The sequence below is a fragment of the Cadophora gregata genome (assembly GCF_030347475.1).
Source record: "Cadophora gregata isolate MNR1 chromosome Unknown scaffold_19, whole genome shotgun sequence".
Lineage (NCBI taxonomy): Eukaryota > Fungi > Ascomycota > Leotiomycetes > Helotiales > Ploettnerulaceae > Cadophora > Cadophora gregata.
Genome location: NW_026695942.1, coordinates 107,308 through 129,797, shown reverse-complemented (window position 1 = coordinate 129,797; position 22,490 = coordinate 107,308). Strand labels below are relative to the sequence as shown.

The following is a 22,490-nucleotide window of genomic DNA, read 5'->3' as shown; positions in this document are numbered from 1 at the left end:
CACTATTAATGTTTATGAAGCATGGAATAGAGAGCTCCAACTTACCAACTGCGGGATGGTCTAGTATAAACTTGGCAGGAACATATTTTTGGCTGATTCTCATTTCTCATCAATCTCCAGAAACTTCAGATCTTCTTATACCAATGAGAAAACTCTTTAAGAGTGTCTTTAGATACAGATAAGAAGGCGAAATAAATTTCGCACGTCGAAAAATAGAGCTTGACTTCCAGTTCTCTTGACACCCAAAGGGTGTACCTCTGTTATGCTCTGCAACCCGTCGTCGCTGGCTTGATCGAAAATTGTTTCGACAATGCGAAACTCTGCGAAATACTAATTTATAATTAAAACTTATTTCTTACTTCTGTTCGCTTGATCGGACGTTGAACTGGAACCGAAATCTGGATGCGACTTGAGTTCTGTGCTAACCTATTCCGATATCATCAGGCGCCTATTCCATGACCACTCATATTCTCTCATTTCTACACCCCAGGTCGCTCGTGTATAAATGGAAATGATATATCGAATCGGGTAGATTCTTCTGTTCGCCCGTGTGCTTCGTTACGGTGTTCGGACTGTTGGGATGGACATCTCAATGGTGGCACAGCGGGAAGCGGTCTTTGGCATTCAGAACCGCGACAAACGATCACCGCCACAATGTGCAACAGAAAATTGAGATGACCACATTAATGCCGGAGAGTCACCCTACAATCACTTTATTATTACGCGTTGGGATCGTTTGGCCCATTTGTGTGGGTGTTGACGAGGACTTGCAGAGAACCTAGAAAAGCGTCCTCGCGTTGAAGTGAGATTAGGATAGTCAAAACTAGAGCATTTCAAACCCAGTCATTCCAAACCATCTACAGTCTTTGATGGCATGAAATATGATTTGCTTTTAAGAATCTATTATTGTGTTTTCTATTAACATTAAGTGGGGGGGAAAAGTTGGAGGCTCTCTTGTGCTCTGTCCTGGACAGATAGTACCCACTCAAGCCCAAGCAGCCAAGATCAAAGAGTCGACCAAACTGCTCTTCGCCTTCCCAAGCTCCAACCCACTTGCCACCTCATCATCAATATTATCGTAGAAGTGAGCTTTATCCCACTTAGGCGTCCACCCCAGTTTGAACGCGTTGTCCACAACAATGTCCGAGCTAAGATATGCACAAACCTGGAGTTGAACAGAATGTCAACAAACATCGCTGGAATGCCCATCGCCTCCCCGGCTGCAGCGTCATTTGTCCACACCCGTGTCTCGGAGCCCGTCACAAGCCCACGAGCGTTCATCGCAACAGCAAGACAGCCCAAGGTCTCCCCCCATGTCATTTCGTGCAGCGATGGCGAAATAACAGCCGTGATCACCCCGGGAATTTAATGACCCCTCTGCGGATCCTTGAAGGATGTTATTGACGATCAATCTGTACAGATCTGTCAAGTAGGAAGATGTGTACGCCTGAGAGTTCTCTGGAAGACGATTAGTCACTTATTTCAAGCCATGAATGGCTTTTACTCACGCCATCTTCGGGGAATTTTGGAGACAAATCTCTCTCTCCTTGATACTGGCTTGTACTGCTAGCGGCAGCATCACAGAGAGTTGGTTCAACTTTCTTGTTTCTTTTCCATCTGCCGAAAATGGTTAGTCTGCGTAGGACATCTGGAATGAAGTTCTTAGAGCTGTACATACAATACAAACTGTGGAAGGTACAACTATGAAACTAGTTATTCCCAGCGATTTGGCAGTTTCAAAAATAGTAACGTCGACCTTCGAGAAGTTAGGTCAGTGAATTTATTGGAGGACGGGATGATCTCACATTCCGAATAGCGAAAGAATCGGCGAATTGTTTCTCGGTGTCAAAGATTGGACCAGAACCTTGCATCACAGCTTCTGGCCATCCAGTCTTTGGACAGAATGCACTCAGTCCTGAGGGCTAGGAGGAGGTTAGTACATCAATGTAGATTCCACAGATCAGATGGGAATAAACTCACATGTATGAAGTAAGCCTGACTTCCGCTTCTCTTTTGCTGCTCAGCTAGTCCAGCAAGAAGGTTCAACCCCAAATTTAGGTCCAGGGAGCTGGCAGTGTGGATCACAACATTGACTATGATTTTGTCAGATACGAAATTTGTCTCTAGTAACACTTCAGCAACTTATTGTGATGTTTTACGAAAGTCTCAACAACGGCTTTCTCGTCTGTGAGATCTAGTTGAAGCACGTTTATGCCCCACTTTCATATAAACTCGGCTTGCTCATCGGATCAGACAGCTGCGATGATACGACTTTCCTTGAGCACTGGATCATTGCTGGATAGAAAGTCGGCGACATTGGAGCCACAACTGCAATTCGTTAGCATTTCGATGTATCGGGACGATTGAGTGAAATGTACACATAAGCAGCGGCGCCGGTGACCAAAATGTTTGAGCTCATTGTAATTACTATGAGTTTCTGAGAAGTGCGTTGAGTAGTACCCAGAAACTGCTGTGAGGAAAAGGCAGAGGATTAAGGTTTTCAATAGTTCTATGGAAGCAAGCTCTTTGACTTCAAGTACTCTACAATCTTAACAACACACTCCTCAATCGACAATTCATCTGTCTTGATATGAATCTCCGGGTCCTCCGGCTTCTCATACGGCGCAGATATACCCGTGAAGTTTGGAATCTCCCCAGCCCGAGCCTTCTTATACAGCCCCTTAGGATCCCTCTTCTCCGCAACCTCGACAGGAATATCAACGAACACTTCAATGAACGGGATCGCGTCGTCTCCGTCCTGGCTGGCAGATGCGGATACGTGGAGGTCTCGGGCTATCTTTCGGTCGGCGATATATGGGGAGATAAAAGACGTAAGAACGATCGTGGATGAATCCGCAAATAGCTTCGCGACCTAAGTTCCGAATGCTTTAGTAAAAGAAAAAAAAATGATATAAGCACTCTCGAGCAGATGTTTCCCTACCTCTGCAATCCTACGGATGTTCTCATTTCTGTCCTTCTCGGAAAACCCCAAGTCTTTGTTTAACCCGAATCGTACGTTATCTCCATCTAGACGGTACGCGGCAAGGTTAAGGTGGAGGAGGTGTTGTTCGAGAGCTGTTGCAACGGTCGACTTTCCAGAGGCAGAGAGACCAGTAAACCAGATTGTGAAGCCGCGTTGTTTTCGAAGCTCGTTGCGCTCGTGTCGTGAGAGCGATGGGTGCCAGGTAATATTCCTATTGATCTTGTGTTGGCGGGGTAGAGGGGTGAGGTGAAGATGCGTACTTACGTTGCCATTGCGAAGTGCTTCAACTTTTATTCTCGGAGATATAAAGAGATTCACCTTGATTTATCGACCGCGATGTTTCTCGGAATTTCCAATCAAGGGTAGGGGCTGTATTGTGTTTCTGGGTATGTAAGTTCTTCCCTGAAACCAAAACTTCCAATTGTTCGCCGGTGTAGGATACCCCACCAAATCACGTGAATCACGCCATTTTCTCCACTTTGTAGTGGTGAGGTAGGTAGAGCCAAGATATCTTGGCCGTCAACTCTAAGAGCTCCTCGCTTAGGTAGCAAACAAATATCCTCAACGATGTCCTTCTGTAAATGCAATTCTGGCCTATTCACAAAACTATGATCGTCTGAATTCTCTGGAGAAATCTCGTACTATAGGACGATGGGTACTGGATTGAATTGGAATTTAATAAGAGATAAAGGCAGGGAAAGGGAGTTGCACTTGTGGTTCGATAGTTTACCTAGCTTCTTCGACCTTAAAACCATGGCACTGAGAAACCCAGAGTCAGAGCCAAATCAAACGATCGGAAGAAAATATCGAAGCACACACACACACACACATTACGGTTTGATTAAAAGTATGGTTTCTATTTCCCATCTCACTTCTCCACTTTAGCAACTTCACTCTACCCTCCCCGCTCTCCGTCAAGTCGCCCTCTTGAATATATATATTCTATCCCACACCACCCCACACCAAAACCTTGGAAACCCCAAGTCAAAACGCCATAACCCTTCCATCCTAGACCACAGGCTGTCTTTTCCTGGTATTTATATAAGTACATAGCAAATCCACAAACAAAGTAAGCATATATACAGGCATCTTAGGCCGGTCCATGGGTACGCCGTACTCCTCTCCATGCCAGCATGCAAGCCCACAGTGTAAACCCGTCTTCTGTTCTGCTAGAAAAAAAGCTTCGTTGCCAAGCCGAGCCGAGCCAAGCCAACAAAATTGTACATGCTCCCGCCAGCGCTGGTCCCAGATACAAGTTCACCCTGTCTCCTCTAGGGTTCGGGCTCGTGTTCCTGGATTCTCTTGCTGCCGTCCTGTAATCCCTCGATCAGCCAGTTACCAGCAAGCCAGCCCAGCCGAAGTCAAATCGCGTCATAAGATGCGTATGTATCTTCCCCACCCATCTCCAACCACCCCGAATCCCAAGCCGAAGCCGAAATCGAAGCCAAAACAAAAGAAATGTCCTGCAAACCACATCTCTCCCCAAGTCATTCAAAGAGAATAAGTGCTGTCCTCTCCTCTCCTCATACCAAATCCCCCACCCACCCCATCTTATCCCTATGATCATCACTAATCCTCGCATACTCCAACAACAACCTCAGTACATAAATCTGCATATCCTCCCTCCTCAGCACCTTATTCGCCCACTCCTGCCCCGCCATCGCAATCCTCTCCGCCTCCTTATCATGCCCCTCAATCTTGACATTCTCGCCTTGATAGCCCAAAAAGTACTCCATGATACCCCAGAAATCCATGAACCGGTTATCCATGGGCACGAAGTGCTTCCAGGGTACGAGGCGCGAATCGTGCCATTCCCGGAAGATGGTCGCCTTGATAGGGAGGGACGTCGACATGAGGAAGCCGCGGTAGCGGCCGGAGAAGGAGTTGCCGTCTATGTCGGGGAGGAATTTCCGGTCGAACTGGTCCGCCATTTTCATGCCTGGGGTAAGGGAGAAGCTGGGGGACGTGTAGTTGCAAGATCCGTTTACTTGGGGCACTACACACATCAGGTCTACGAATCCTGTGTCTGCCCATTCGCCTGTCCAATCTCCTAGTCTGTTTTCTTGCTGTGCGGCGAGGTTATAGCTTGATATTGGCATGGCCCAATTTTTGGGGACTTGGCTCCAGTTTTCGGCGGCGGATACTTGGGTTGCGTTTGTCATGGCGACGAATCTGTGGCGTTGGAAACCTTTCCAGTTCGTGGGTTTGTTACGGCCTCCTGTTGCGACTCCTCTCCATATCACTTTATCCATCTTCTCCAGCCAAGGCTTTCCGTGGTCGTTACCACCCGAGAACCGCTCCTCGTTGTTCCAGTACATCGGCGCGGGAAGGAGAATTTCATTATTCGTAGGAAGTTTGGATCCTCCGAAGAGCGGGAAAAGGGTCTTGGTAGAGGAAACCGAAAGAGGATCAATCATCATTCCATGGAGACCTTGTAGATCTGGCTGATGGCAAAAATCCGTAGAGAGGGTGTAGTTGGAGACGTAACCTTTGAATGTATGGGGGATCGTATGCGCAAGGGAGATTTGAGGAGTGTTCGAGAAATCGGTCTGCTCCTCTGCCTGGCGCGCGAGACTGTCAGGATGGCATCCTGCTGCGGCAATCTTCCAAAATGGCCCTAGCAAATGTCAGCGATCAATCATAACCTGGCAATTACACATACTGGTGTCAGTCCAGTTCTTGTCCCGCACTTCCACATCTGGATCTGGGTTGTCTCCTAATGATCCAAAACTCGAAATAACCTCACTTGGTGGAGGCATAGTCTTGGTAGTGCGCTCAATCTCCATGAACTTATCAATCTCTTCCCAGGGGACCACAATTCTTGGCTCATCCATTGCATTCAGGGGAATGTCCATATCCGGCAGCAGATGCTCAATCGTCTGTGTCATATTTTGCCATATCCGAGTCCAGAACCATCCACTAGTTGTCGAAGCATTATGATTCCGGACATTGATAGTCATCTCATAGTCGTGTGCCTCCTTTCGCATCGTCGACGGTGGCAGACCCCAGAAAGGCGCAAGATCATGATAGATCTGGTCGAAGAAGTCCTCTACCATCACCGCTCCATTCTCCTCCGCGAACTTATACCATAGGTCGAATCCTGGCGGTGGGTGACGCCCTCTCCTTTTCCTGTACTCTGCCGCTGCCCCCTTAATATCATGGCTCTCCTTCTTCAGCAGAACGTCAAACACGTCCCCTGCATTTCCAATCAGAGTATCGATCGGATGGGCTGGCTGAGGAGCTTTCGCGACTGGTTCTGTGGGCTTCAGAGGGTCTGCTGGTTTGACTGGTTCCAGGGGCTTCTCGGCGCCGCCTGCTGGCCTCTCTGGTCCTGCAGGCTGTACATCTGGATTTGTCGGGTTCTGTGGGCCAGGAATAATCGGCAGATGCTCTGGAGTGACAGCGACAGGTTGGTGGACAGAGCTGAATGTCGGGGACGTTCGTCGCAAGTAGAAGAGAATACCGATTATGCCTACGGATAGCACCAGATAACGGACGATACCTCCGGCGCGTCGAGGGGGACCTGAGAAGGTCATTGCGATGGGCGACGATATCTTCATGAAAGTATTGTTGGAGGAGAGGAAGATTAAAGGAGAAGAAAAAGTCGTGAAAGGGTCGCGCGGGCGGTAATCTGTTGGTGATGACAGCGGGTAGATAGTGCCTTGGTGGCGTAGCCGAAAGGAGTGAAAGGACGGGGATGGGCCCCAGCCCAGAAAAGAAAGTGCTGGACTGGACGGGAATGTATCTAAGGTAATCAAATCAAATCGCAAATTAAGATTCAGGGGTATTGTCCATACTGTAACGTCTTGTCAGGGACTGCGCCGAGAACCAGGTTCGTAAAGTCGTGCGTGAGGATGGAGATGTTGAGAGGGGAGAGAATGTCGTGACAAGAGCATGGGAAAGAGTACGAGAAGGGGGTAACCTTAAGGTAACGAAGTAACCTATGGTATGCAGGAATGAAAATAGATACGAACCTAAATTTATATTTGGAAGTCAACTCCATTGGCAGGCCGATTAGTGCCAGATCATCAGAAAACTTGGCGAAGAACAACATAAGGTAGGGAGTGCGTTGAAAAGCACTTTTTTATGCAGAGATATTTCTGTCTATTCTCTGCTTGCAAATTGCACCTAAAAACAATTTAAGACATGCTGCGATAAAGTTTTGCTGTTCCTGGCCTGTGCCCCGAAGTGGCAGGGTTTAACTCGCATTGTTGTAGAGGGGAGGGGGAGCGGAAATAGGTAGGTGGGAAGTAGAAATAGTTGGATTGGAGAAGCTTTCAGTCGATGTCGAGTTAAAAAACATAAGAATATTCTGATGTTACCTTACCAATTGAATTGAATTGAATTGAATTATCAAGTATCAAGTTTCCCCTGAAGTCGAGTCAGGGCACTTTCTACCTATTTCCCCTGCCCCAGCCAGCCAGCCCCAGCCAGCCAGGCTAGCTGGGCTAGCTAAGCCAGCGATCTCTCGCTTCCCCCCGCCGCCAAACTCTCGTACAGTAGAGATCCTGGTCCAAAGCCTCACTTCATCTCGGAATCCTCGCCTATCCATCTTCTATCATTTCTGTTCGCCATACCGCAGCGTTCCGTCCTACATCATTTGATCATTGGGACACAAGACATCACATTAATTACGTGCAGCGTACAGAGATCTGCTGCGGGGGCAAGCCAGGGCCGTGAAGTAATGTGACCTGTCGTTCCAGCCCGAGCCGAATCACTGATAAGGGACTCCCAGTATTGTACTGTAGCTTTGAGAGGCTCTTGATTCGGATGCAATAATCCAACAAGCTACGGCCCGCTCTTGATCAGACACTTCCGAGAGGTAGCCTCTCGAGGTCTTCCACGCCTACCTACAGCCTTAGAATTAATTTCCAACAAACAGACAGATCGAACGAGCGAAATCAGGGGGCACGGGACGACACAGGTACCGTACCTTTAAGGTCATCTCCCTTGCATTAAGGGCGTGGTACAGATCACGATGGAGGTACGTCATGAAGTCGAGTCGTTTCTCCTGTCACTGGATTCAAACAGTGTCCCTTCCTGCTTTGCAACTTCTCTACTATTTTTGTGTCAGGTATCAAGAGTTACGATCTGTTTATAGCGTGCGTGCTTTCCCTCTTAGACGAGAGTAAGATCTGTGGAATGCGAGAAGACGCAATGGTACACAACGTCTCTTGGCTTGAGTAGGGCGCAGCTCTTCCTTTGCTGTCCTGGATATTGACTCGATGGGAGATGTGGTACACGCTCATGATTCAAGATGAATCGTTCGGATTGAGCCAACCATCGATGGCAGCTGGCAGACAGCACGACCTAAGTCATATCTGCGCTCAGCCATAGTGGCAATATTATCTCTTCTCCTGCTTTATTTATTTCTGTCTGTCTGTTATATTTGAAAATCTGCTTCTTTCCTGTCCTGCTCTATTGGATACTCGTCTGATAAGTATCTCCAAAATTCTTGGGTGGTGGGCAACGTTCCTGCATGTTGCTATCACATCTCGAGCTGCTGCTTAGTACATGCCGAATTCTCGGGATCGGATCGAGCCGAGACTTTCATAATCGGTAGACTGTCGTGCAAACAGAGTACCTGGAGATTAGCTTTGTATCTTGTGGGCGTTAGAGTTGGAGGTGTAGCATGGTTGTTGTCATCTGGAGGCAGTTCCTCATACTCGTCTTCCCCCTTCACATGTGAAAATATCACATCACATTTGTACTATGCAGGCATCACCACTGTCTCAATTATCTACTTTTGTACTTTACTTCTTTCTATCATGACGCTTCTTCATAATGGGAGGAGGAGAACCAAGATGGATCGCAGTTACAATGGTCCTCCTCGTCAAGGTCCAGTTCGTTATATCAGTCCAGCCCAGCTAAATCTTGAACGTCTTTACGAACAGAACCGCCTCAATGCCACCAAGAAAGATGCTGCTACAGCACCAGGTCCAGCACCTGGTCCTGCTGCAAAAGGAAAGCCAAGATTGCTGTTGATGGGGCAGAGAAGGTTTGTGGTTATCCTTTGGCCTCTTGACCTCGCTGACAGAAAACAGGAGCGGCAAATCGTCTATTTCCAGTGTGGTATTCCATAAGATGCCACCAAACGAAACGTTATTCCTCGAATCTACAGCCAGGATACAAAAAGACTCTATGCAGTAAGGAATCTACTTGCCCTCTCAACATCCGCTAACGATCCAGCTCCTTTATGGATTTTCAAGTCTGGGATTTCCCAGGCCAAGTAGATTTCATGGACCCGTCCTTCGACCTTGACGCCATCTTCGGCGAAATCGGCGCTCTAATCTGGGTAATCGACGCCCAAGACGACTACCTCGAAGCCATCAACCGCCTCAACAGCACAATCCTCAACCTCCAACCCTCCTACCCCAACGTCAACATCGAAGTATTCATCCACAAAGTGGACGGCCTCTCAGACGACTACAAGCTCGACATCCAGCGCGACATCACGCAGCGCATCCAAGACGAGCTCTCGGACCACGGCGTCGAAAACGCCCCCATCAACTTCCACCTCACCAGCATCTACAACCACAGCATCTTCGAGGCCTTCTCAAAGGTAATCCAGAAACTCATTCCGCACCTGCCCACCCTCGAGGCCCTCCTCAACAACCTCTGCCGCGCCTCGGGCTTCGAAAAGGCTTACCTCTTCGACGTCCTCTCCAAGATCTACATCGCCACCGACAGCTCCCCCGTCGACATGCCCTCCTACGAGATCTGTTCCGACTACATCGACGTCATCGTCGACATATCCGAGATCTACGGCTGGAATCGCCCCGCGAAGTATACGGAGTATCTGGAGGGCCCGCCGTGGAATAAGAAGCTCGAGGATCAGATTGCGTGTAAGGAGGCGGAGAGCACCATTGTGCTGACGGATGGGAAGAGACCGATTATGCTAAGGGAGGTTAATAAGTATCTTGCGCTGGTGGCGGTCATGCGTGAGGGCAGTTATGGGAAGATGCCGGTTATTGTTGAGAATGTGGGGACGACGGTTGAGGGGTTGTTGAGGGCTTTTGAGATTACGAGGCAGAGGAAGTAGGGTGATAGATTTAGGGACATGTTTGTGCATAGGTTTGCATTGTATCGAGATGTTCGGCGAGGAAGGGGGTGGGTAGTGTATCGTTAGCCGAAGTAGTATTTATGGCTCAACACTGAGCTGAGCCAAGATTACTGCAAGCTTGGAAAGTACAATGCTACAAATTATACAGTCATGTAACCAAAACAAGTTTTCACTTCTCAATTCTCCTGTTCTGTCCTTTGCTTCGAACAATCCTATATTTTCGTCGTTTCACTTGGGCTTGGGCTCATCTCAGCCTACCCGATGCTTCACCCACCACCGCCTGGTCATTGTTGCGGGACACTTGCCGTGAGAAAATGCGATGAGTCATGAAGCAAGAGAAGCAAATGACAATACTAGTGTTGCTGCTTCCTAGCTGGGCGGTTGTAGCAGAGCGAGCACACGGCCACCTGGAAATTCCGGAAAATGTAGCAGTTCTTCACAAAACTATAGGTCGCAAGTATATATATATAAAACACGACATAAAATTTAAAAGTCTTCGCTTTTTTGTTGGGTATACCAGATCATCAAACCATTTCCCCACCTCACCAAGCCGTAATATCCTCAACCTCCGCCTCCCCAAACGTACTATTCTTCGTAACAGCCCCAACACCACTCTCAGCATCGACAGCCTCCCTCCCAGGCGCACTCATAATATCCGGCAGCACATCATTCAAAAACTCCAAAATATGCCGATTGACCTGCTCAAACTGCAATAGGAAAGCATCGTGGCCCTCAGGAGAATCAATCTTACGCAGTCTCGCGTTCGGAATCGTCGCGGCGAGTTCCTTCTGCTCGTCGAATGTGAAGAGTCCGTCGCTCTCGATGCCGAGAACAAGAGTCGGCTGCTGGATCTGGGCGAGTGCGTCGGCGATGGGTGTGGTTGACTCGGCGGAAACGCGGTACCGCGAGACGTCGTGGGTGTCGAGCTTGCGGGTGATGGCGATGTAGCAGTTGCTGTCGAAGCGTTTGACGAATTTCTCGCCCTGGTAGCGGAGGTAGGATTGTGCTGAGAAATAGGTTGATGTTCCCCGCTTCTGGTCCGATAGAGGACTGCTCGTGCTAGGTGAAGTCGACACGGTGGCGCCATGGAATTGGGGATCAGTGAAATTTGACGACTCGCTGGTGCCGTTTGTTTGTGGAGCAGGAGATGTAACGTCTGCCGAGCTGCCAGGTCTTGAGAGAGGCGATCGTTTAGAACGGTGGCCGTCGTTGTGTATTGCTAGATGTATTTCGGAAGGAGTCGACGGGTGCTGATCTTGGCTGATTGTTTGCTTCTTTGATGCATCTGGTGTATTCCGCCCGAATCTTGCCTCGAAAGAGTTGCGACTTCGGTATGTGAGTAGGGCAGACATACGCGCTGCACCGAGACCAGCCGTAGGAGGGTCAGAGAAGGGGTAGTATCCGTCGTCATATTTCGGGTCCGTATAAATGCTTTGTCTTTGTGCCTCTCCCCAACTTATACCCCAAGCACTGTGTCGACTCGAGGTTGCAATCGGTACGATTGATCTGACGTAGTCTTTGCCAAAATATGCCCATTCCAAAACTAGCATGCCTCCCATAGATCCGCCAATGATTGCAGCAATTTGTTTGACCCCTAGATCGTCCAGCAATAATTTGTGTATACTTAGAGATAGTCAGTCGATTATCCGAACATAACAAGAGGTATACTTACTTGACATCGTCCCTTATTGTTGTGAGGGGAAACTCTGGGCCATATCTCTCGTTCTTCTGATTCCCATCTTTGCAAGTGACGGGACTCGCACTCCCATAAGGACTTCCCAGACTATTCATACACACCACGAAGAATCTCGAGATATCAAAAGCTCTCCCTGGTCCCCCTAGCAAAGGACCCCACCAGTCTCCCACATCTGCGCTGCCAGTCAAGGCGTGGCAGATTACCATAGCATTGTTTCCGTCTGGCGAGAGTTTGCCCCGAGTACTGTATGCCAAAGGGACATTCTGCAGAGTCACACCCGATTCGAGGGTAAAAGATGGAATGATTGCAATGGTCTGGTCGGGTATCAAAGCTGCGAATGGGTTCTCGGGTTGCTGTTGCGTTCTTTCTTGGACGTATTCAGTCACTGGTCTTCATGGAGGGGTAATTGTGGGGGGAAGACTGACCGTATTTTAGAGGCATTGGCATTTCTCTGCCATTGGATTGCGAATTGCTAGCCATTGTGAGATGTTGAGAAGAATTGCCGTGCAATGGAGTATTCGGGGAAATGCTGGAGGTTAAATAATTGAGTGGCTCTGAGTGTTCAGTCATTGAGAAGAGTCAGAGATCGTCATCAGCATCCAGTCGGGAGCCAGTTTTTTGGACGCCGTTGCCATCGCCCGTGCTTCTGCAGTGCGTGGGGGTTCAGGGGCCACTGAGATTCAGCGCGAACCTCCGTTCGCGGATGCGACAGATTCGGCCTCCCGTTCCACTTAGTAGTGGGCCCTGTGGAACGGTAGGCTGCATGTGCCAGATGTGGTTCCGCACCTATTACATGTGAACAAGTACCTCCTTAAGGTACCTCTTCCACCAACTTGACCATGTTATTTCCTAGCACCAATATACGAAGGCCCGCCATTAACGTTTGATGTTATCCTACGTACTCTGCTACGAATGGTAACGATGATTAAGCACGTGACTCACCATCAGTCCATCAGTTTTCAATGTTAATGGGCATGTCTCTACCTATGTAATCTTCATCACTTAGCTGTTACAGCTCAAAATTGCTACAAGACGAGAAGTTGAAGAGTCAATACTGTATGTGTGTCCAGGCTTTGAAGATTAGTTGTCGTTATAAGAACACAAGAACTCGACCGATTGGGAATCAAGCGCTGTGCTCGGAGATACAGATACATGACTTGGGTCGTGGAGACTGAACTTCGGGCACATAACCGCTACATATTTTTCAACCCTATCTAGCTGATGGGGATGAGTTTACGTTTTCACAATCTTGGCCATCCAGATTTGAATTCTCTTAGGCTTTTAGACAGGGGCATGATACTGTATAGCTACTTTAGTATTATCATCAACAGTTAAGTTCGTTACTGTATATATTAAACATCCTCCCTTCCTCATAATCATAATTTGACTATCCGAACACACCAACCCAACTTGGATTTCTAGTTCCCTCTCCAAGATATAGGCCAGAATAGTATCCCAAACTGAGACCAAATGTAGTTATGAAAACAACAACTGCTTGAGCACCTTCCAAGGTGTCTATCTTGAACACTCTCAGAAGAAATTTATTGTCGAGAATTGATACAGGCATCATAAAAGTTAATAAAAGGCTCAAAGCTACAACCGTGACATGCACAAACCCCCCGAAAATATACTTTCCCAGTGTAAACAAAGACTCATAAACAGGCAGAGCAACTTGAGGCCTATCAAGAACAATGAGTTTTGAATGGAGATAACCAGCATATCCAGCGAATGGAAAATTATACGTGATAAGCGCATTCCAGTTTGCAAACCGCTGCAGAAAAGTGAAGAGCGCAGTAGTACATATAATTTGAGATGTCCCTATAAGGAAGAAAACTTTCAAAGTCCAGACTTTGTACGGCTTCGAAGCAAGGTAAAGTAAGAGGCAATACGTTAAAGCAATCGGAATAGTTATAAATAGAAATCCCAAAACAGCAGCTACCACAGGACCTCTCCAAATAGCTACAGACTCTGTGATATGGTCGCAGTAATGCCACATGATGCTAAAGATTGTTGTCACCGCCACGCCGTAGTAGATCGCTACCGGAATGGCAAGCGTATTTCCCTCTGTAAAGCTCGAGAGCGTGCTTATTGCTCCGTGACCTCGCCAATTCGGAGGTGCCAGGATAACAGGACTGTTCAATCTATTTGAACGCGCAAGGATGATGAGAGATTCTCCGAAGCAGATGGAGATAAAGTACATTAGTGCCCAGGTCTTAGTCCACGGAATTCCCGTCATAGCAACCAGTTTGATAGTCTGGCAGGGAATCCCGGCAACCACAAGAAGAACGATTCGCATCAGCCTTGTGTTTTCGGCATTTTGGATGTCGTGTTCCGTGCTATCGCCATTGAACCGCACATTGAGTTCGTATTTGATATTTTTGATGAATCTCTGACGATTGAGGCTTGAACCCAGCAGAATGATGATGGTAAAGTGGACGACGTCCGCAATGCATATTAGTGGCGATGCGCGAATGTAGAATCGGAAGTTCTTGTCTTTGTAGCCAAGGATATTGCCACAAGGCTGGATCATAGTTCCGATAGCAAGAGGTACTAAAGACCACCAGGCGGTTTGCCAGGACACTTCTTTAAAAGAGTCCTTCATTTCGGAACCATACTGGGTGGAATCCATTGTTGCGCATCGATGGCGGAGACCTCATGAATGGGTTCCTAGTTTGGGCACTGCGGTGTGAGCTTCAGTTGGCCGATAGACAGTGCCAGTCTATTTGTGGCCGTGCTGCTAGAACGTTGCAGTTAGAAGTCGTAGACCGAACGATTTGGGTTTTCCAGGCACAAAGAGGTATTCTGCTTGAGGAATCTGGTACAGTAGTAGTAAACAGAAAGTACCAGCAGGACCGCAGAGTCTCGCTCAGTAAACAAGCATCAGATGGCCTGGCGCGCGGTGTTGCCGGTGCCGGAACGGTGAACGCTCGGGATATGAAGACGCCTCGGCCGGGCAAAAGCTCCTAGACCCACATCCGAAGCAGGCCCGCCTTAGCGCCATCTTGACAGCACAGCCACAGCCAGACTCGACTGAAAAAGCTATTCCTCGTATGTATTCAAATAAGCACAAATGTCGTCATCAAAGAACTCCAGTCGAAGTGCCAGAGTGGTTAATGGGTATGACTCGAACGGTCTTCTTCAGGACCCGATAGATATCATATGGTTTCGGCCGCGTAGGTTCAAATCCTGCCTTCGACGTTCTTTTGCTTTTTGGATGGAGTAAAGTGAGATTCTCTTTTTGCTCTTGGTGATTGATATGTTTGAGTTTTTTCGCTTCCGCTAAGCCTTGCACTCCTTCAAGCGGGGCAACCATCCAAGACCCGCACTTTATTTTCTCTTCGTTTAATTGTGCACAGCATGTTTACTTACGTCCTTCTTCATGTCCAAATCTGAGTAGGCCCATGTTGATGGAAGTGAGAGATCAACTTTACGTCCTCCTTCATGTCCAAATCTGAGTAGGCCTATCTTGATGGAAGTGAGAGATCAACTAGCTTTCCAAAATGTTCTTGAAGCATCGCCCCACAGCGCATCCTGTCCCTCGTTGCACGCCTGCGCTCTGTGTGTCCCGCGTTACATTTTTTCATGTCCTACTCAGTTTTCCGTATAGCTACTGTGTGTACTACAGTTCTTTCTCTTATAGTTCCGTAATGAATAACTATTACAAAGTTGACTGATTCTCGTTCGCAATTTGCTTCTATACGTCATTTCCAGGGTTCACAGGATTTGTCTAAGCTTACTGTGTACGATTATCATTCGGTTTAGACCTCTTCAACAAAACAATCGTTCTTCCCTTATTCAATCCAGCTTCCAAGGATTCCCAAACTGAATTCAAAGGGAATGAATGTATGACTAGGCTGAAAAGGTTCCATCAGGAACCATTTGAGCGTTCCACATGTTCGAAAGAAAGGACTTATGGTTACGCCACTGGAATCCACGTTACGGCCCTGGCATAGTAAGTAATACCATCAAACCTCAACTATGGCCGGCAGACTTTGATAAGCCTGTTGAAATTTTCTCATCTATCCGTAGGAGGAGTCACCGCACATTTGTATGAAACATTCAGGACCATTAAATGATCCATGAAGTCAAAGACACATAAAATGACAATGCAAAAACTCCTATTTTGTACTCCCGAAGCTATGCAACCCCCCCTCCAACCCAGCTATCTACAATACAACAGCAAAGAAAAAGACCATGGTATCGTAAAGCAAAGACCTGCTCTTCCCTTCCCAGCTCACTCCCATCTACGCATCCCCTTTATGCTTCCTCTTCTTCTTAGTCCCCTCCTCAGGCTCCTCCCCATCAGCACCATCGTCCGCCTTCCTCTTCTTCTCTTTACTTCTCTTCTCCTTTTTAACCTTCTTCGCTTCCTCCACAGCACCACCATCCGCATCAGTATCCTCCTCTCCCTTGCCCTTTTTCTCCTTCTCCTTCTCCTTATCCAGCCTAATCTTCTTCTCCACAACCTCCTCATCCACACCACTGCTCCGCCTACGCTTCTTCTTCGACTTCCTCGACAACTCTCTAGCTGCATCTTCCTCTTGTATCTTTGTCGCCGCCGCAATCTCAGCCTGTAAACTTGCTTCGAGAGCTGCGAAATCGACTTCTGGCTCTGGTTGTGGGGTGGGCTTTTTGGGGCCTGCGAGTTTAGATGCTTCGTATGCGGATTTCTTGGCTTCTCGCGCGGCTTTTCGTGCGAGAGCTGCTTCTTCCTTGAGCTGCTTGCGACTCTTCTTCGGCTCGGCGGGTTGGAGATTGACGGGTGTGGGTTCGATATCGACGACGAAGTAGGGATTGGGCTCGACTGCAGTAGCATTCTCCTCCGCTGTCGCAGGTTTGGCGCCGTTTGATGGGAAGCGCGACATCTTGGAGCCGATGCTGAGTTGGATGAAATCTGTGTTGTCTGCTACTACGTCGTGATCAATTTCTTCTGCATCGGAGTCGTCTGAAGCATCTGATGTGTCTGTCATCTCACTGTCGCCGTCTTCATCCACATCCTCGGGGTTTCTGCCCAGCTTGCCCTTTCCGGCAGGGTTGTATCCAATATCTGCAGCTTTCTTGTCGAGTTCTGGTTCGAGGCGTTCGAAAGACGTTCCAACCACACCGAGGCCCTTCTTATCTTGCAGATGCTTCGCATGAATCTGTAGATAATCAATATATATTCAAACAGTATCTCATGTAAACTCACAATACCCTGCGCAGCACTCCGCGCAGTCGTAAAAGCTTCGCGCGCCCTGTCCATCATACCGCAGATAATCCTCCAATTGCCCTTCTCACCCAACTCAAAATCCAACCTCTCCTTCTCAGGTAAGTCTGCCATCTCACTCTTCACATTCTGCATCACTCTATCGAGCGCCTTGATATGCGACTCCAGAACCCCCAGGTGCTTCTTAAACAACGCCGGCCATTTCGCATGCACAGGACTCTTCACGAGCGGCTTCGGATGACCAATTGGCAGCGAGAGAGTTGTAGATCCAAGAAGATTAGACTGTATTGCGCTCTTCGCCTCTTTCGACAGGACTTTCTTCGCCTTCTTTTCTGGCCTCGGTGGTTTTGGCATTCCTGGAATTTTTGGTTCCTGGTTTAATTTTTTGGCGTCTAGTTTCGTTTCCTTGCGACCAGCTTTTCCTTTGCCTTTGCCCATAGTAAGAAGTGGTTTCCTTTGTTATATGGAGAGTACGACGTTGTGATGGTAGGATAAAGAATCGCGCATCGAGCTGCTTCGAGAAATTTTGGCGCAGCTCTGTTTTAGGGCAAGGCTGGAAACTTTTTGGCGGGGAAGGCTGGGCTCGGTGGGGCTGAAACGCAAAGGTTGGTAGGTAAGTTGGTGGCTGGGAGCCTCGCTTAGTCACTGTGCTCCTTTGTAGATCATCACTCCCTAGCATCACTTCAGGACTGCTATCACTACACTGCCTTGAAATTATGCGATAAATCAAACTCATATCGTAGATTAGCTGACGAGGCATTCAGTCATTGATATTGAACCAATTGATGCGATGTGGTAAACTGTGAAGAGTAATAAATCAATTTTAAGATATTCATCTAGTCTTTTAAACCCATATAAATACATCTCCCGTCATACTCACCCCCACCACCAATAACCCATTGAACCGGCTCTCAGGACACCCAGCTATTCATCTTCTTCCCTCAACGAACCAACCAACCAACCAACCAACCTGTCAGTGCTGAGAAAATCTCAATCTAAGCAACCTCCTCAATCAACTTCCCTCCCCCCATCCCATGCCCTCCACCCATCTTCACACTCCCATCAAATACCCTCCCCACAGGCGCATCCAACCACTCCTCCGGAACACCAATCCTATTCCCCTCCTTCGTACTCACCCAGCGAACAAACATCGCGTTAGGTTTTACCGGCTCGCCGTCCCCGGCGGAGTTGTTAGTAGAGTTTGCTGCGTTATTGGCGTCCGAGGCGGTCATGCCGGCGCGGCGGGCGTTGGTTTTAGGGGCTTGTTTTTTGAGGAGTTTGTTGATTGTTTCAAGCTGGGGTGGGGTGGGGATATTAGTGGGCGCTGTTTTTGGGGTGTGTGGATAGGTAGGTTAGGGAGATTGAAACGGGATGTGGAGCGGAGCGGTGGAGATGTGTGAGTGTAAGGGATTTCAAGAAAAGCGTGGGCTATTTGGGGATGTGATAAATTAAATGATAAAGACAAGCTGAGCACATACCTTCTCCTCCTCGTTGCGCTTCTCGCTGAGGTTTTTACGACGACGAGCCATTTCTGCGCGGCGCATGGCGTGTTCTTCTGCTGTGAGGTGTTTCTTGACTTGAACCTCTGAATGCAGTGTTAGTATTGGTCACGATACAAATGATGCGGACCGGGACATACCATCAGGCAAAGCCAACAAATGGCCACCATCACTCTCCTCGAATCGCGCACGTTGTCTCTTAGTCAACTTATTCAGATCCGGAGTCGAGGCTCTACTTCCACCACCCGGCGTCTCGTCATCACTATCCAGACTATCATCGTCCTCTTCATCACCATCCTCCTCAACTTCAATTTCCTCATCTTCGCCTTCGGCATCTTCCTCATTACCCGTTTGCATGCCTTCCTCCTCTTCGACTTCCTCAGCGAGATCGCTGTCTAACTCGCTCAATTCCTCATCGTCACTAGCATCCTCCATCTCTTTCTGCTCAACTGGAAGGACTTTGCCTTTGACGACAGGTGGTTTGACGGTGATGACTTCTTTGGCTTTGCCATTTGCTCGGGAGACTTTGATTACGGGCGGTGGAGGCGGGACATCGACTTCCATGTCAATATCGCCTTCAGCGTCTTCATCGCCAAGGCCATCGTCCTCGGCATCTAGATCTTCATCGTCATCCTCCTCCATCTCAGCATCTTCATCACCAGCCTCTTCCATCTCCTCATCCTCGTCCTCTTCCTCACTATCACTCTCCAACACATAACTCTTCCTCACATTCCTCGCCCTCTTGCCCTCGATAATCTGACCGCCGATAAATGGATCACGCGCATTAGTCGTAGTGCTGGATCCTGAATTTCCGGATGAACTGGAGCGTGTTGCCTCGCGCAGTTTGCTTGATGAAGTCTTCACTGTGAGCCGCATCGATGTCGGGCTCCTGGATGAGCCGGATGGAGGACCACGTGAAACTGTGGCCATGGATACATTTTCTGCAGTGTTGCGACGCGAGCGTGATGTTCTGTCGTGAGGTGGAGAGTCAGCCACTTTGATTGCTTCGTTGGCCTTCACGGCTGCTGAGCGTTGACTGCGCCGCGATGACATTGTGTCGGGTTATTGTCTTATCTCAACTCGATGCACTTGCTTGAGTAGGATTTCAAGGGAAAGATATGTGCCCTGCAGGTCCGAGTTGAAGCTGACGATTTATGTGGGGTGTCGCTTGGATGACGAGTAGAGGTGGATGTGAGTATGATTTAGATGAGGTTGGCAGCAAGGGCCATCGGGATATTGCCCCGATAAAGTAAGAAAGATGCAGCGTGGGATTGAAGACAAGACGGGTGGGATAGGCGCGTCGTATGCATGTAGGAGATGAGATGTCATCCAACCCATGCGAATAAGCGCGTTCTTTCAGCCAACAGCATCGCCGTACGAATAATTAATTAAGTAGTTCATGAGATTCGTCTGGCAAACGCCGTCCCGTGCTCTGCTTGGAGGTTGATACGAGACTTCTCGGTCGCTCACTCTTGCCCCCTTTCTCTTTTAATAAATGAGGATGAAAGGTGCCGCATCCCTCCTCCACAATATCCCGTCTCGTACAACTCCAGAAAAAAACCCAAACCGGCAACACACAGCAAATGAGAACCGCAAGCGGGATTACACTGCCCAGTCGACATGCGCCACCAACAATCTGATCAATCAGAAGGCTGGAATTGAAGGCAGCGATGAATTGACCGGGTAAGTAAAGTACTGATACAGAACAAACAAGAAACGCGATAACAAAATGAACGACTATCTCAACTCACTCATTCTTCCCGCTCGTGGCTTTCTCAGCCCTGCCTCCCCGTGAGCCTGCAGCTGATCCCGTTGCACCTGTACCTGTACTAGCCCAGTCGATGGGGTCCGCTGTGCCCTCCGAGTCTGTACTCAGCGTACGGAGCTTCTTACTGGGTCGTTCTGGTCGTCCGGACATGATGCGTTGGATTGGATGGCGGCTGAGTGCGTGGTGTCTGGACGATGATGGGAGTGGTTGGCTTGATCACGCAGATCTTTTGATATATGCTTGAAAAGTGTCAAACTTCGAGACAGAAGCGAGAGGAGTGGTGGGCGTGTGAAGGGGTAGAAGCTAGCGTAAGCTGAAGTATGACATGAAGCGTTGTTAATACGGATGAATATTCTAATGAATCTCGTTCAGTTCTAAGTCGTGACTTTGAGTATTCCATCCTCTCCCTTCCCCTCCCTTCCCCAAACTCAAACGTCAGACCTGGACCAATGCTGTGATTGGTGGAATCATGATGACTTAAGCAGGTAGCTCGAAATCGGAATCGCAGCTAGCCAATGGTGGAGCGCTATATCCATTACATAAGTCAGCATCTCCATTTTACAGCCTCGCCATTACGAGTACCCCTCCATCTCTCCACTTTATACCGAACCTCAGACTTCAAGCTCAACAAGCAATGGCATCTCAATTCGGCAACCCCGCCGACCTCCTCCCCGTCCACTGGAAGTCCCAAATAACCGCCTGGTTCGCCGAAGACACGCCCTCCTTCGACTACGGCGGCTTCGTCGTCGGCGACAGCGAACGAACAGCCACCCTCTACGGGAAATCAAAAGGCGTCCTCGCAGGCGTACCCTTCTTCGACGAAGTATTCGCACAGGCTGGCTGTACAGTGAAATGGCACCTCCCCGAAGGATCACTCGTCGATCCCGGCTCAGCAGGTAAAATCGCTGTAGCTACCGTCACGGGCCCCGTCCGGAAACTGTTGCTGGGGGAGCGCGTGGCGCTGAATACGTTGAGTCGGTGTTCTGGCGTGGCGACCAAGTCGAGGGCTGTGGATGAGCTGGTTAGAGAGGCGGGGTATAAGGGGATATTGGCTGGGACGAGGAAGACGACGCCGGGGTTTAGGCTGGTGGAGAAGTATGGGATGTTGGTTGGGGGTGTGGATGGGCATCGGCATGATTTGTCGAGTATGATTATGCTGAAGGATAACCATATCTGGGCGAAAGGCAGTATTACTGAGGCTGTGAAGGCGGCGAAGTCTGTGGGAGGGTTTGCGCTGAAGATTGAGGTTGAGGTGGATAGTGAGAAGGATGCGGATGAGGCGATTGCGGCGGGTGCGGATATCATTATGCTGGATAATTTTGATGGAGAGGGATTGAAGGTTGCGGCGCAGAGTATAAAGCAGAGGTGGGCTGGCAAAAAGGAGTTTCTACTTGAGTGCAGTGGAGGTTTGACAGCGCAGAATGTTGGGACTTATATCAATAATGGTAAGTGTGGAAGTGTCATTGACAAATCTTCGCTGATTGCGGCCTTAGACATCGACATCATCTCGACGAGTTCAATACACCAAGGCGTACCTCATGTAGACTTTTCCCTCAAGATAGATCATGCACCTTGATTTTAGAAATATCACAATCAATTCACATTCACGTAAATGATTCCTTGCAGTGGCCCGTACAGTCTACAATGCTTTTGCAATCGATTTGTCTGCCTATCAAGTCTATGTTATTCTGAAGTATTTCCCGTCAAGAAAGCACCACAAAAGAAACTTTTATATCGTCAGCCACCGGCTCCCAACATTCATCATCGTCATGGTATCATAGCAAGCATCCATCCAATGATTTCTTCATCCCCATCTACCTCCCCTGTCTCTCAAAGAAACATTCCAACCTATCTCAAAGCAACACGAGCGAAGGTTGGAAGAACGAAGCTGGCCTTGTGGATATCAGAGCTGTAGTATCTGCAAAGCTTCTCCTCCTCCTCAACAGTCCACTTGCGAACTGGGGTCTTGAGGTCACGCTCGGCGTCCTTGCAGCAGACCATGAAGCCGATTTGGCCGGATGGGTATGTTGGGATGGTAGTGTAGGCGTACTCGACGTTGGGGAAAACCTCCTTGCAGTCTTTCTTGAGCTTGGTGATCATAGCAAGGTGGAGCCATTGGTTCTCGGCTATTCATACACGTTAGTACGTTATCTTCAAAAGTACACTAATCAAAAGAACGAAAAGCAGTATTGCTGTGTATATCTGATGAATGGTAATCTGTACCAGGAGCGAGCAAAAGCTTGGATATCATAAAGACAAAACTAGCATATGGATC

The 22,490-nt window shown here is 48.5% G+C and overlaps 9 protein-coding genes and 1 non-coding gene across 12 annotated transcripts; 3 read left to right on the top strand and 7 right to left on the bottom strand.

The window, feature by feature from the left end:
- Positions 1 to 1,593: 1,593 nt before the first annotated feature.
- On the bottom strand, positions 1,594 to 2,419 carry ONS95_007026 (uncharacterized protein; the record flags this gene model as incomplete). The annotated part of the gene is made up of 6 exons (XM_058500516.1): positions 1,594 to 1,617; positions 1,679 to 1,756; positions 1,806 to 1,922; positions 1,981 to 2,093; positions 2,270 to 2,328; positions 2,379 to 2,419. 6 exons carry the CDS (start codon positions 2,417 to 2,419, stop codon positions 1,594 to 1,596), a joined length of 432 nt encoding a protein of 143 aa, XP_058349332.1.
- MET14 (Adenylyl-sulfate kinase) lies at positions 2,414 to 3,378 on the bottom strand. Its single transcript, XM_058500515.1, has 3 exons — positions 3,248 to 3,378; positions 2,942 to 3,194; positions 2,414 to 2,872 (listed from the first exon to the last, which is right to left on the bottom strand). Exons 1-3 carry the CDS (start codon positions 3,253 to 3,255, stop codon positions 2,510 to 2,512), a joined length of 624 nt encoding a protein of 207 aa, XP_058349331.1. The 5' UTR covers positions 3,256 to 3,378; the 3' UTR covers positions 2,414 to 2,509.
- A 1,128-nt stretch (positions 3,379 to 4,506) lies between these two features.
- ONS95_007024 (uncharacterized protein) lies at positions 4,507 to 6,543 on the bottom strand (the record flags this gene model as incomplete). Its single annotated transcript, XM_058500514.1, has 2 exons — positions 4,507 to 5,600; positions 5,646 to 6,543. The coding sequence occupies 2 exons, from the start codon at positions 6,541 to 6,543 to the stop codon at positions 4,507 to 4,509; spliced, it is 1,992 nt and encodes a 663-aa protein (XP_058349330.1).
- A 765-nt stretch (positions 6,544 to 7,308) lies between these two features.
- On the top strand, positions 7,309 to 10,205 carry ONS95_007023 (uncharacterized protein). 3 transcript variants are annotated; one of them, XM_058500511.1, is made up of 6 exons: positions 7,309 to 7,664; positions 7,719 to 7,818; positions 7,870 to 7,967; positions 8,878 to 8,981; positions 9,028 to 9,129; positions 9,173 to 10,205. In XM_058500511.1, the coding sequence occupies exons 3-6, from the start codon at positions 7,962 to 7,964 to the stop codon at positions 10,023 to 10,025; spliced, it is 1,065 nt and encodes a 354-aa protein (XP_058349327.1). In that variant the 5' UTR covers positions 7,309 to 7,664; positions 7,719 to 7,818; positions 7,870 to 7,961; the 3' UTR covers positions 10,026 to 10,205. The 3 variants fall into 3 exon arrangements, with proteins under 3 accessions (XP_058349327.1, XP_058349329.1, XP_058349328.1); XM_058500513.1 differs by having other exon boundaries at positions 7,870 to 8,981; XM_058500512.1 differs by having other exon boundaries at positions 7,719 to 7,967; positions 8,878 to 10,205.
- Positions 10,206 to 10,588: 383 nt separating this feature from the next.
- On the bottom strand, positions 10,589 to 12,222 carry MET2 (homoserine O- acetyltransferase; the record flags this gene model as incomplete). The annotated part of the gene is made up of 3 exons (XM_058500510.1): positions 10,589 to 11,669; positions 11,719 to 12,109; positions 12,168 to 12,222. 3 exons carry the CDS (start codon positions 12,220 to 12,222, stop codon positions 10,589 to 10,591), a joined length of 1,527 nt encoding a protein of 508 aa, XP_058349326.1.
- A 361-nt stretch (positions 12,223 to 12,583) lies between these two features.
- On the bottom strand, positions 12,584 to 14,657 carry ONS95_007021 (uncharacterized protein). Its single transcript, XM_058500509.1, has one exon. The coding sequence runs from the start codon at positions 14,369 to 14,371 to the stop codon at positions 13,130 to 13,132; it is 1,242 nt and encodes a 413-aa protein (XP_058349325.1). The 5' UTR covers positions 14,372 to 14,657; the 3' UTR covers positions 12,584 to 13,129.
- A 177-nt stretch (positions 14,658 to 14,834) lies between these two features.
- ONS95_007020 lies at positions 14,835 to 14,940 on the top strand. The gene has a single exon. It is a non-coding gene; the product is annotated as a tRNA-Ser (tRNA).
- Positions 14,941 to 15,508: 568 nt separating this feature from the next.
- Positions 15,509 to 17,462, bottom strand: ONS95_007019 (uncharacterized protein). Its single transcript, XM_058500508.1, has 2 exons — positions 16,931 to 17,462; positions 15,509 to 16,883 (listed from the first exon to the last, which is right to left on the bottom strand). The coding sequence occupies exons 1-2, from the start codon at positions 17,384 to 17,386 to the stop codon at positions 15,987 to 15,989; spliced, it is 1,353 nt and encodes a 450-aa protein (XP_058349324.1). The 5' UTR covers positions 17,387 to 17,462; the 3' UTR covers positions 15,509 to 15,986.
- Positions 17,463 to 17,657: 195 nt separating this feature from the next.
- ONS95_007018 (uncharacterized protein) lies at positions 17,658 to 20,825 on the bottom strand. The gene is made up of 4 exons (XM_058500507.1): positions 20,199 to 20,825; positions 18,588 to 19,417; positions 18,427 to 18,533; positions 17,658 to 18,243 (listed from the first exon to the last, which is right to left on the bottom strand). The coding sequence occupies exons 1-4, from the start codon at positions 20,363 to 20,365 to the stop codon at positions 17,944 to 17,946; spliced, it is 1,404 nt and encodes a 467-aa protein (XP_058349323.1). The 5' UTR covers positions 20,366 to 20,825; the 3' UTR covers positions 17,658 to 17,943.
- BNA6 (nicotinate-nucleotide diphosphorylase (carboxylating)) lies at positions 20,826 to 21,826 on the top strand. Its single transcript, XM_058500506.1, has 2 exons — positions 20,826 to 21,660; positions 21,709 to 21,826. The coding sequence occupies exons 1-2, from the start codon at positions 20,850 to 20,852 to the stop codon at positions 21,789 to 21,791; spliced, it is 894 nt and encodes a 297-aa protein (XP_058349322.1). The 5' UTR covers positions 20,826 to 20,849; the 3' UTR covers positions 21,792 to 21,826.
- The last annotated feature ends 664 nt before the right edge of the window (positions 21,827 to 22,490 follow it).